Here is a 13,902-nt window from a genome sequence, read left to right on the forward strand (position 1 = left end):
GCTCTGTTGCCCTATCAAATGGTATTTGGACCTCAGGGGGTATGACAGTCACACTGTGCTCTGACCTTATAGGAGCCACCCGTTGCAAATGCCACATCACCATGTCTGGCAGCAGAAACGAAAGGTTGCCTAGAGAGGATCATGGGTAGGGCCTCATGCAATGACCACCCTGTCTTTCCCTGGCAAATGTCAACAGCTCAGGTGTTTCCCTGACGGCACGCAGCGGCACAGGTGATCCGCTGGATCAGAAACAAGTACAGCACTTCCAGCAAACAATCCCAAACAGCATGGCCCGAGCTGATTTCTTTTATTGCCCTATTTGCAGACTAAGCTGCATAAATAAATCCTCTGTTTGTTTCTGTCAGCAGCTGCATGTTCTGCTCATGACCCAGACGTTGCAAGAGTTCAACACACTTATTCTGGAAATCTTTGAAACAAAACATATCCAGACATCACTTTTCAGTTGGGATTGGTCCTTTTATTGGCAGTCAGTGATTGGCATGAGACAAGTACACACTGGCTACAAGTTTGACGTTGACACACAAAACATAAACTACGAACCCAGTGGAAAGTGCTCTCCATCATTCAAATGGAACATTCAACATGAAAGGTGTACGCTCTGAGTGTACTTGACATTTACTGAACTATTTCCTGTTTTTATGTGTAATCCCTTCAGCCGTGTACCTTTTTTGTTCACTGCTCAAGCTTACAGGAAGAGATCATTGTGTTCAGTTTCATAATTAGAGTCATTATTATAATTACAGAGTCGGACACAAGACAAAACACCAAAACAACAACACAAATAATTACAGCAGTAATCAGACATTTTACTGTTACAAACACATATAACACACACACTTAAACATTTATTATATATCTGGGTGATGCAGGTATGTTGTCATCATTTCACTTTAAAGAGGTATGCGTTCAGCTTCAGCTTCATAAATATCTCTTGTTGTAAATGTACACAAAGTATATGCTATGGAGAAACAAAAATTCCCCCCCAAAAAACAGTCCCCTTAAAGTGCTTTCAGTCAGTCTAACTCAATCATTATGTGCTACTGTAGACAGACTGTAACCAAGATAACAGTCATGGCTGTGTCGCATAACAAACACAGGGCCACTGAAGTACGCTATCAATAAATGGAAATGACAACATGTTTGTAGAGACAAACGGCAGTAGGACGGGCAGCACTGCTCAGTGGCCCATATTAAAACTTGTCTGTTGTGTTATAAATGCACTGAAACACTGTGGTGATGACTACAACAGCTCAATAATTACAAAGAGGTGAATATCAAAAAACAATCAGTGACAGCAACCCATTGTTGAGTCCTACCTGTTGTCTTCTAAGATTGCTTTGTTCACCAAAAGTGCACAAAAATAGCCCGTGGAAACACAAGAGAACCATGGTTTGTGTCCTCATTTACATCTACACAAGGGCTGCGTGGGTATTCACAAGTGGACATTTGGAAAGGGGGGGAAAACGCAAAAAGTCTTGACATAGCAGTTTTGCCGGTGTCACGTGACGGGTCGTCGGCTGTATAGTCTGTTGAACTTGTGTCATAGCTTTTGTTGAGAGATTAACAGAGAACACACAATGTGGAGCTAGGCCCTGCCTGCCAGAGATAGTCTCAGTCCTGGTAGAGAACCCAGAGGGACCCTCTGTTTCCAAACTAACTCGAGTTCCACTTCAGCCACCGCCGGGATGCTACTCCTCCATCCAACCAACTGATCTTAATCTCCTTCGGATTGGCTCCTCAGCTGCCACTATCTGAGAGAGAGAGAGTGATAGAGGGGGGAGAGAGAGAGAGAGAGAGAGAGAGAGAGAGAGAGAGAGAGAGAGAGAGAGAGAGAGAGAGAGAGAGAGAGAACACCGCTTCATTAACTCTTCCAGCCCCCCTCCAATGAAACCGCACCTTGTTCCCAAGAGCACCATCCACCAACACAGTAAGTCCGCCGCCATCGCTTCACTTTCGTCTTGTGTGGGTTAACTCAGAGATGGTTAGGAATAGCCTGGTAGCTGTGTTGGGACGAGACAATGTGGGCACTGGTCTCCCTTGTGCCTCAAAGGGTGATTGGGCTCGTGGTGTGAGGGTGAGAGGGCGAAGGAGGTAACGGAGTGCTGTGGGACGACGTTTCAACCACAGTTGAAAGAACCTCAGAGTTAGAATACCCCATCACCTCTCACAGTAGTGAAGGGTGAAGTCTTTGGAGAGCTGCTTTTCCCCTAAACTCCACGGCTCCAGCTCAAATTTATTCCCCATGTCATCCTCATCATCCTCCGCCTCTTCTTCCTCCTCCTCTTCCTCCTCATAGAGACTGGGCTCCTCGATGGAAGTCTCCAGGTGGTAGTAGTAGGGTTGACCCTCTGTGTACTCGTAGATAGTTGGTAAGCTGCTCTTCAGGCTACAGCGGCGACGCAACGCGACCAGCAGCGGCTGAGGCATTGTAAAAATATCCACGTTGTTGCCCAGGTCGATCCAGGCCAGGCTGGAGAACATCTTGGGGTCTTTGAGCATCTCTGTGAGGTCTTTGAGTACAGCCAGGGTGAGGCGGTTACCGTTAAGAGCCAGGGTGCTGAGTTTGGGCAACGATGCGAGAAGAGGCAGGAGAATCTTCAGGTTCTCGTCCTGGAGTTCAGTGAAGCTGATATCCACAGCCACCACGCTGTCTCTGTTGTTTTGGAGGTAGAAGGCAACTTGACGGACATCGCGGGTGGACAGGGCGACGCCTGATAGGTCGATCGAGTCACTGGACAGCTTTTTCTGTAGGGTTGTCTTGAGACTGTCGAGGACAATGAAGAGAAAGAGAGTGAGATTACTTAGATGACTCTTTAAAAATACACAAACCAGTTAAGGTTTTTGCTGTGGGGTGAAAGGACGTGACTTGGGAACAAGGCCCTGGTTTTATGTTATGTTTCCTGTGCTGTATAAAGGAGGGGGTGACTGGGCCGGCATGGAGCGGAAGGCTGACACAGAGACTCCAGCATGGGGATTTACTAGTGTAAACAGAGGAGCCAAAACATCCGAACGAGCCAGCAGCTTGAGCTTAAAGGACAGAGCTCCTTACAGCACAGGGCCAGAACAGTTTGGTACTTAACAGATAAACTATGATGTGTTTTAGGAAAATATGAAACTTGAATAGAAGCTACTCGGCCACTATATTTATCAGATCTGAAAGGAAGGAGATTATTCTTTTGGAAATGTTCTGTTGAGATGATGTTATTATCTCCACCAAAGAAGTCAGGGTTTCTTCTATGCTACTTTTTAGTGACCAAGATGTCTTAGACATGTGTTGACAGATGTTGGTTACATTTGGTGAAACGTTAGGCAAAGGAACAATTTAGTTTGTGTGTGGATCTGAAGTAGTGCAGAAACAGGAATTATTTTCCTAACATTTAAATACAGGCATTTTTTAACATTTCTGCTATTTTCTTATATGAACTTCTGCACTTCCTTGATTGTCGGTAACACATTGTGATCAGGTTACAAAACGTAAGCAATGCTTCACTAATGCATGATGTATCATGCATTCTTGTTGGTCCCCATTAATAAATGATTTCGTCACTATGACTTCATGTGTGTGAGTTAATAGATGATCAAGTAAGGATTATAACTTTTAACATATAGTTACTTCATACATCAATTTATAGCCTATGCCACCAAATGAGCTGGAATGATGTTACATAACACAAACACACTTTTCATCAGCTTTTACAAAAGCAATGGGAGTGCGAGTTTTTGAAAATTGTGTTATCATAATTGTTGTTTTTGCAAGAAGGGTAGTGTAGCAAAGAAGACAATGGTGCACTGAAACCAAAAACATTTAGCAAGTGCCGATAAATCAGAGTAGATTAAAATGAGAAAGAAATTAAAGATTAATTGTTGTATCAGAATAGGATTGTGGCTTTTCAACATAACTAAATACTGTTTTTATTGATCAGTTTGGTTGTGCAGCAACATGTAGATGTTTGCATCTGTCTACCAGTTTGATATAAACAGTTTCAAATACAGTATCTTTGAGAAAAGGTATTGTTCTGCTTTCAGAGAGGATGATGCCCTTTTCTATGTATCTGGACTCCAGCTAATTTGGTGGCATACAACTGAATATATGAAGTAACTGTGATTTAACATTAACATCATTAACTGATGATCATTATTGTTAGTGGATCACATAAACACATTGTGACTTCATTGATTTTTTATTTCATCATCATGACTCAAGCACATGTTTTGTTATTGAAATATATTTGCTGATTGTTTATCAGTGTGTTTTTCAATGCCGATTAAAGATTTAGAATCACTTTCCATTATTAAAATAACACATTTAGAAGATTGTTTAACCAGTCTGCTTTCTAGTTTTATATGAATGTTTTTTGTGTGTGACGCAGAATATTGAGGTGATTTATAAAGTGAATGACAGTCATTGAAGGAAACTGTATCGAATATCTGAGTAGAGAGTGATATGTGCAGGACATCTGTGTGTTTTGGTGCGTGAACTCATAGCACAAGGCTTTGTAAACCTTAAAACCATTCGAGGATATTGTGTAATACAAGCAGGATTTGAGGATGAATGTGAACACAAGTGATGCTCTGGCACTTTTCTGCAGCGTTAGCTATTTCTCTACATTGCAGCGGAAAATATTTTTGCATTATTTACACACTGCTTCCCTTGGCCTTTTGTTTCCAAAAGGGCAAGGGATGTGGTGTGCTTAACTTGAGCGGTTACTGAAGTGGCCTGTAACGCTGATTCGGTGTCAGAGAGAATTATAACATCCTCTGGCGCCCAGTGACTTACTGTGACATCCACTGCAGTACCTGTCACTTGTCATGCTTTACAGTGTTTTTTGGTCCCTTTGAAAATGGATGTGCCCTGAGCAGCATTGACTGCTTCATTTTAGAAGCAGGTGATGGCTTGAAGAGTATTAATTGTAAAACACAAAAAAGAGAGTTTAAAACCCACTCATGAAGCAAGGCTAAAAGGTAGTTTAATCAGCTTTTGAGTACAAAATCTATGAGACACTTATCAGGACTGCTCTATCTTTATCAAAGTCTTGGGAAGCACAGCCCTCCCCCTCTCTATTGTATGGCCTTTTATATGACAGAACCCTCATCTTCTCCAGAGGCACAGAAGTCCTAATGACTGTGGCCTGGCACTGGCTCCCTTCCAGGTGTGAATAGGTTTTGATCACACAACTCCTTCCTTTGTCAGACTTTTCAGCTCAGGAAAAAATGGATGTCTAAGTCGTCCTCTCCGGAAGCCTCTTTTATCCTTCCTCCAGATTAATCCGACACCAGAAATCACTAATAACTTCTAGCGGACGTCTTTTTGCCATCTTCACATCCGCAAGAACGCTGGCATCAGGGTTCAGTTGATATGACAGAACTAGTTCATAGGTAAGCAATACAAACAGATTAAAAAAAGAAATATGGGTGTATTAAGAAAAATCACATTTAATATATGTTGCTAAGTAGATGCTCTAAGCAGCACGCAGAGAGAAATAATCCCTCTGTGCAATGAACTGCTGAATTTAAGCCAGTAATAAAACAAATGACATCAACATTTTAATAATAGTGGATGCTAGTAAATCTATTTGCAAAAAACATGAAGTCTTAAAAAATATCTATCCATAATCCCTTAAGTAGTCAATTAATGTGATGTGTAAAATGAAGCTAGCTGTCTATGTATTCCCACTTAATCACTGAGGAAGCACAACGTGTGGCTCATCAGTCTATGTGTGTCATTGATTTAATATAATGAGGCAGCATTTGAATTCAGTTGGCGTGAATGGAATCGCTCTCATTATTTATTAACATAAATATTCATAACTGGAGTGTTATCTGAAGCTAATTGAGATTTGGGGAAAAGCTATTTTGAAAAATAAGAAAAGAATGTTAAATGTTAAAATGCCTGTGTTGAAAAGTTGGTGGGTGGTAACATCCTGTTTTATTTCATCTTTGAAATAAGTAATTTCCAGGACTTTATTTGCATCTTGCTTTCCCCCGCGGGCTTTTATTGCATTGTCTTTTTGTTTTCTGCAGAATCCTTCTACAGTTTGCTCTATTATTCATATTAGCCCTCTGATGGCTGAAGCTAAACTGTGCAGGAGAGACACGAGATGAGCAGTCTAATCACATCTGCTCACTGACATTTAATTTATATTTGTAATTCATTTGATGAGGCATTATATACGCAAGACTATAGAGGAGTGTGCTGCAGTGACACACAGACACACTCACACCACTGCATTGTCCTTCAAGGTGCAGGAAATTCAACCTCACAGCTCACAGTCCATATCAACAAAGGCAGTTCCTGCACATAATTATCAGCCCCATATCTTTTTTGTTTGATCGATGTTTTGGTCACAACCCGAGGAACTGGGCTGACCACTCCTTATTCTTGTTCTGTATTTTCCTGAAGCTGTATCACTCAGTAAAATTACTAATGGGCCCCAGAGTACGCTTTAACATGCCTGTTATGCTACAATGCACAACATAATGTTTATTAGTAAATTTGAGAACAGGTAATGTGGAAACTAAAAAGGCAGCGGCAACTAAAGGGTAGTTTTGTTATTTAGTTTCTGAGCGTTTAGATGACAAAGGAACCAAGTAATTACGAGGTCAGAAAAGGCTGATGGAACAGGAAGCTAGAGAAATAAGGTCACAAAAGTGTTGCTGATTTTTATGCTCACATGAAATTACCCCAAAGGAGTGAGCGCCTCGGCAGCATTTCTGGGTCACTGCTTCCATCAGGCTTATTGACAAGCTCTCTCATTTAATGTGGAAAAAAAAGAAAACATTGAGAGCAAAACCCAAATAAACTAGTTAGATAGATTAACAGGATTAGTGATATCCAGCCATTAATTCAGTATGGCATTTCAGTTAGAAATGTGTGTGCAGTCTGCAGAACGGCCGGTGTTCAGTGCTAATGCTGGATAATGAAGGGATGAACAATCCGGTGGCATTAAAATGGACTGAGCCGTTTCTGTTTCCTCTGAGAACAGAGAAATCTCTCAGAGGTGAAATTGTTGCATTTTTGCACAGATGAGGGCAGTTTGCCTGCAGCTGAACAAAGATGGAAGTTAAAGGGAGACCAAATCCACCCTAAAACAATATTTTTTATGCTTTTCTTCTAAATGTGGACATTTAAATCCCTATTTGATGAAGGGAGAATTCAATATTTTGGGAAATATGCTTTGTTTGCAGAGAAATAGACAAGAAGATTTATACCACTCTCATGTCTGTGCTCTATGAATCTACAGTCAGGAGACAGTTAGCTTAGCTTAGCACAAAGACTGGATACAAGGGGAAACAGCAGCCTGGTTCTGTCTGAAAGTAGAAAATAAATTAAAACCAGATATTTGTCTTAGAGGTGCTGGTAGGCAGATTTTGTTACCTTTGGACAGAGCCAGGATAGCTGTTCCCCTTAATTTCCAGTATGTATGCTAAGTTAACCTAACCGTTTGCAGGCAGCAGCTTCATATTTACAGTACAGATATGAGAGTCATTGATCTTTTCTAACTTTGGACAAGGAAGCAAATAAGTGTATTTCTCAAAAAGTTAAACTTTTTCTAAAACACAAACAATCTCTGAACACTTCCAACCCTACGGGACCACACTACAATACAATACACTACAACCTGACCTGAACTGCTCTCTTTCATAACAATAAATGGAAAACTAACTGCGCAACCAGGGAATATTTGTCAGAATTTAAATTATTACATAGCTGCTTTTATTAAAGTGCTAAAGGAGAAAAAAGTCTCTCCAGTCTCACACTACGCAGTGGCCTGGCCCTGTTCGTCTCGTTCTAGCTGTGACAGGTATTTCGAAGCTGTCAGAGCTCACAGCATCTTCTTTAGGCTATTAATATTCTGTTTTAGGGTGGATTTCTGTTTTAATGATTCATGTTGCTCCTGCTGTCTCAGCCAGTGTCAGACTCTCTCTCTCTCTCTCTCTCTCTCTCTCTCTGCAGGTTTACGAAGCAAACAACATGACGAAGTAAAAAAAAAAAAAAGAAGCCCCTTCAGCTAGGAATTTAGCAATCATATGTATATGCACATTTTCAGAGACGCTATCAGTGTCAGTTAAATCCAGTCTTTCCTCTTCTGGGCTGAATTAAACGTCCATGAGCACAACAAAGCCCTGCGTGTACAGCTCTGCATAATGTCCTCACAGATCCGTGCAATTATGTCTTTGCTGTCCTCTGATACAGCGTGTTGATACCTTAGACTGAGACATAATGAACCTGTCTCATCTCACTGTGTTCCAATTGTCTCCTTCTCTATCCTCAGATTGTTTTCACCCTCAGACAATGATTGCATTATATGTGCCGTCTATCGGCTGTAGAATAAGCAATTACATGAGAAAGAATTATAATAGCCTGTTTATGAATAGCATTACTAAGAGACACCTGAGTCAGTACACAGGCTAATTCTCTATTCATCAGTTACACATCAAAAGGAATCCAGTCTTTCATCAAGAGGAGTATAATGAGATTAAACTACAACCCTCCCAGCTTTTCTTCAGCAAACAGATGGACAGATTTGTTGCTACGCCACTTTTTAAGAGCGAGAGAGAGGCCAGTGGCAATGTACATCCACAACACGGACCTTAGCACTTGAAAAATAAAGATGACTGACAGCTGTGGTTACCATGGTGTTCCCACCAGGTCAGCCTGTGGCCAGCTCCGTCCTAGTTCAATAACAGCTACAAAGATGGAAATCTCTACAGCTCGACATGGAACCGAGCTCTGCTGACTGTTGTGCGTAGCTGCAAATTTATTACAGACTGGATGTCTGGACAGATGGGCTTACCAGGCCTGGGATTTCCGTCTGGACATGCTCTGCCTCAGCCACTTTGAGTGCGGGGTCAGGTGGTAGATCAGCTGTCGGCAAATCTTATCAGAAGACTTTCTGGTGTCTGCATCCTGTAGTGCAGAAAGATAATAACAATGGCATGCACAACAAAGAGACCAACAGTAGTGACACAGCAGCTTTCAAAATGAGATTTCATGCTTGTATGTTCAAGACAAAAAATCTTTGCTATTCATTATTTCACACTTTCTGGCCTTTACGTTTCCCCAATTTTCCAAAATGTACCCACTTGTAACCGTAAGATTTTTCACATAAAGGTTTGTTATTATTTGTGTCGCCTTGAGCTACTCCTGAACAAAACACAATTTACCTGCCTTGTTGGAGCAAGAAAATCTAATCACATGCAGTGTGCATCGGTGGGGGAAAACACAGGAAGTACACAGGAGAGGTGAGATTTAACATAGCCACTGGTAAACACTGGTAATTTCAGTTCACTAGCCATGTTGTGGCTGCTAGTGGCCAAAAATAATTAAGTATTCACTGTTGATTCTTGAGACATACTGAGCAATTCATTTATTTTTGCGCACAAAACACAGCCTTATTATGTAATGTTCTAGATCATTTGATTTCTTATCATATGTCATTTTGTAGATAAACATTTTTTTTGGGTAACTGAAATAAGTCAACCCAATTCCCTCCTCTTCAGGGGGACCTTATTTACAGAAAAATATGTCAAATGCAAAACGTTGTTTTGATCTCGTTTGTATTGTGCCATAAATTACACATTATGTTGTTTGTCAATTTAAAAGATAATTTTGACAGTCAAGAACTACCATTTAGTTTTGTGTGAAACGCTCAGTAAACTACATCTCTCTTCTCGCACAATGTGCGTCACCAACACCAACAGGGCCGTTACCTTGGCTGGTTAGCTAGGTTACTTAGCTATGTTCCACGCACAAATTTAACGTGATCTTACATAATGTGTTATCCTATTACTAGCTGTTCATAAGAAGGCCAAAATGTGTCTGGAGGATTTATTTTAACGATCCGTCTGTCGAAATGCAAGTCGATGACATCCTCTGATTAGATTTTCATTGATCTTACTTAACAAAAGGAAACCATCAGGGGAGTATTTTTAGGAGAAAGCTTTGTGTTGCAGAATACCAATTTCAAGCTGGATCTCTGTGGATACTCTGCAAGTGTTACGCAAAGGAAGAACCAAGTAAACTGACCTTCTTAGGACACTGCATCTCTCGAGCCAGGCTGAGCAGCAGCTCGTGTGAGATCGGGTCCACCAGGTTCAGGAAGGCAGCGTTTTTGTATAAGATGTCATTGAGCGAGGTGCCTTCCAAACCAAGATCCTACCAAAGCAGACAAGATGAGATGAATCACAATCACAGCAAGGTGAAAAAATAAGAAACATCCTGCAATAATTATAATCAGGCATCTAAAAGTGTGACTTTGGACCTGTGGAAAAAAATGCATTAGTGATGGAAATAGGGCCCTGCTGTGTCAAGGGCAATGTAACTTGAGATGGAAAGATAAAAGAAGTGTTTTGTTTTAAATATTCATTCAAGGAGAGCTTTTTCATCTACAGTAGGAATGTGAGATCTTGGGGGAATCACATGGAACACTGCATTTTGGCATAACACCATGGCATCACTCCACACATATCCTAACATGCCACAGCCCCAACTGTTTGCAAGGTTTTTTGTGAGGTAATTTTCCCATACTTTAAGGAATATGCAAGCTAAACTATAAGATGACACTGCTGTACTATCCTTGATCTTACCATACCCTCCTTGAAAATCTCAAAAATGCCTTTAATCCCCTGGTTGAATGCAGTACATGAATGCATCGGCAAAGAGGTCAGAACTGACAGCTGTCATGGTAGCTTACTCATAAATATGACAAATCCAAAAGGATCTTCAGTAAAAAAAAAAGAAGCAACAAATCAAACCAACTGAAAAAAGCAGATTTCTAATGACTTTTCGAGTGTGGCGAGACAAGCAACAGATCAGCTATGTGAACTGAACTGTAACCTGCCTTCATCAACATGTCCTTCCCCAAGGTCCCAACGAGGCATACTATGACAAGCACTTGTACAGCCCATGCAACTTTAATGAGAAAGTCAAGCCTTTGAGACAGGCACATGAAGCCTGCACACACCTGCATCCAGACGCACGCACATTCTTTTCTCACAAACACAATCAGCATTGATTGTAATAGACAGTTTGAGTGGGAGGCTGGCAGCTCCACATTACCGGCTCCCCTTTTAACAAGGGCAACAGTAAACAGACTGAACCCAAGCTGGGGAAAAGCGGTTCCTGCCCTTTTGAGAAACAAGGTATAAAAATATCTCTCTTCTGAATTTAGACACGATCAATTGTCATGTACAAGCGCGACGTGAAGACATGAATCCTTCCCATATCTGCAGCAGAGCTCTCATCTTTTGTCATATCTGGAGCAGAGCTCACCGTTACACACACACACACACACACACACACACACACACACACACACACACACACACACACACACACACACACCAATTAAATCCGACACAAACTCTTTTGAATTCGTAGAACAGAATCTCTCAGATATCTGTCTGCAATGCTGTGAGTAAAGATAAAGTAAGGCGTATTTAATAAAAGGGGAGCTCATTTAGAAGGAGCGAGTCCATGTCCCCTGTGACGTGGCTGTCATGGAGCCGAGGCCAGCCAGTTTATCTCCTCGGCTTGATTAAGGAGGTTCTACTCTCTCCTGTGTCAAGGCTTCAGGGTAATTAACACAGGATTGGCTGACAGCTAAAAGACAGAGGGGGGCCCGAGGACAAGCAAATGAATTAGATCACCAAGGCTCGCTGTCACATCTTCGAAGCACCTACATCATTTTTTACACGCGCCATATGCTACATATCCCACAGCTGGTGAAGAGAAGGCTATGAAAACAAACCTCCGATTAAGATCCAACATCCTTTACTCAGCATAGTGGAGCTGGACATTGTGAAACATATTCTAGGTCACGACAACAACATTACCTACTTAAAAGTACTGTCACGGTCAAGTGAAGACTGCATTAAATATACTGCTACAAGAGCTCTTTAAAACAACTGTGGTTTTGGCAGTGGGTTTTACAGATTTTCCTCAGCCAAAAAGCAAAAAACATGAGTAATCCCTCAGTGAAAATCACCTAACATCACAAGGTTTTCACATGACTCTAGCACGTGCCCAACAAAGACACTATTAAAACGATGACAGCAGTCTATATTTTTTTTATTTCTGTGACCTTTTTATAGGCCTAGAGTTAATAAAAGCTTTAGAAGAAGAAGAATATTTAGTTTGGTGGAACACAGGACTCCAGGGCTTACATTGTTGCTGCTGGAGCACAGGCCATTACCAAGAGAAAAAGAGATAGCGAGAGAGACAGAGAGAGAGAGAGAGAGAGAGAGAGAGAGAGAGAGAGAGAGAGACACACACAGAGAGAGAGAGAGATTTGTAGTGGAGAGGGATGGAGGGGGCAGGTCTCTCTAATGGGAACGTTAGAACAGCCTAAGGAGAGGTGAGACTCTGGCGTAGTGGAGGAAATAAGGACATATGTAGAGAGGATGGTGAAGGGGGGGGGGGGGGGGGGGGGCTCTATTCGTGTTTGTTGAATCTGTATCTATATATATATCCAGATCCCATCCATAGGCAATACAATTTGGGATAATGCAATGGCCGTTTGTTGGTTGGGCATTTCCTAATTTAGAGTGCAGGTCATCCCGTCAAATCAAATGACAACATAGAGCATGTTTACTCTCGGTGAGAGTGAACAATGTGGTGAGTCACAAACCGTCTGCCACTGAAACAGCGTGTCACAGGTGCAACGCTCTGCCAGTGGCCTACTTTCTATAAAAACAAATGCTTCTGCAAGTGAGGCCATGCATGCAGAGTCACCTAGAGGGGGAAAGAGGGGTGAGGAGGGCTGGGGTGCAGAGCAGAGCCCGCAGGAGGAGATTATTAAAGCACATGTGGACCTATAAGATTTTGGACATGCAGCACAAAAGTGCAATCACAGACATTCACATCACATCTCCTGCTTGTTCTCATCTGTTGCTGAGGATGTACGGCTGCGTGAGCGTCAATGCTGGCTTAAGGAAGTAGGCTACAGTATGTAAACAGGTCTGACTTCCCTGAGGCCGAGCTGTGTGCAGTTTCACCTTCCTTACCTTCCTCAGTAATTTCAACACGTCAGTTGCCTGCTCCATCCTGCGGTCACGGAGCAGCTTCTGTATCTCTTTGATCCACGCCACTCGCCTGATGTACGGGCTGTGGTTGGTCCTCCGCAGCATCCCTGGCAGTTTGTCTGATTTCAGCATCATCGCAAACAGAAAGTCCCCGCTGCCTCGGCTGCCCCTCTCGCTCTCTCCGGAGCCATCTAGAAGCTTGCGTCGCTTTTTGGAGAAATTCTCATTGTCCAGGCTGCTCTGCCTGCTCAGTCTGGAGCCCATTGTGTTGTTTTTCTACAGATGCAGGCGGCGTTTGTGTTGCAGCTCAGACAATATTACCAAGAGGACAAACCCATGATCAGACCCAGTTTTTTTAGATGCTCCTCGGTGGCGGAGGGCAGAAAAACAGCGCCGTGTTGTCTGACGCTGCGTGGCTGCGTTGATCCGGCGCAGAACCTCGACAGTCTAATTTATCACCACTCTCTCGTGCACCCGGCACACATTGCTATTTTGATTTCCCCCCCCCCCCCACACCGCGGGCTACGTGCGCCTGGCTTGGATGATGAGGATGCTCAAACTGCTTCATCCTCCGGCTGTCTGCTTTACGCTGCTGTTTAGGTTTGAGCAACGTGGAGCGTTCAACCAATCAGATGCCAGCTACGCATCTCTCTTCCAATGCTTGAAATTACACTCTGCTACGATCAGCTACAAGGGAGGACAAAAAAAAAAAAAAAAGATGTCAGTGTTGTTATGGCTTAGACAACCATGCACAATCAGATAAACCATGCTGAAGTCCTCCAGATGACAAGAAATTAAGACACTAAAGTTCCAGCTTGTTTCTTATTCATCCAGTTGCCCAATAATATGTACTTTGTC

At 42.3% G+C, this 13,902-nt stretch overlaps 1 protein-coding gene across 1 annotated transcript; it reads right to left on the reverse strand.

Annotated features, from left to right (window-relative positions):
- Nucleotides 1-468: 468 nt before the first annotated feature.
- Nucleotides 469-13,567, reverse strand: lrrc75ba (leucine rich repeat containing 75Ba). The gene is made up of 4 exons (XM_068704171.1): nt 13,027-13,567; nt 10,049-10,177; nt 8,817-8,929; nt 469-2,785 (listed from the first exon to the last, which is right to left on the reverse strand). Exons 1-4 carry the CDS (start codon nt 13,306-13,308, stop codon nt 2,179-2,181), a joined length of 1,131 nt encoding a protein of 376 aa, XP_068560272.1. The 5' UTR covers nt 13,309-13,567; the 3' UTR covers nt 469-2,178.
- Between the last annotated feature and the right edge of the window lie 335 nt (nt 13,568-13,902).

The sequence above is a fragment of the Cebidichthys violaceus genome, unplaced genomic scaffold (assembly GCF_023349555.1).
Source record: "Cebidichthys violaceus isolate CVI_PGR_0920_01 unplaced genomic scaffold, fCebVio1.0.p SCAF_9, whole genome shotgun sequence".
Classification (NCBI taxonomy): domain Eukaryota; kingdom Metazoa; phylum Chordata; class Actinopteri; order Perciformes; family Stichaeidae; genus Cebidichthys; species Cebidichthys violaceus.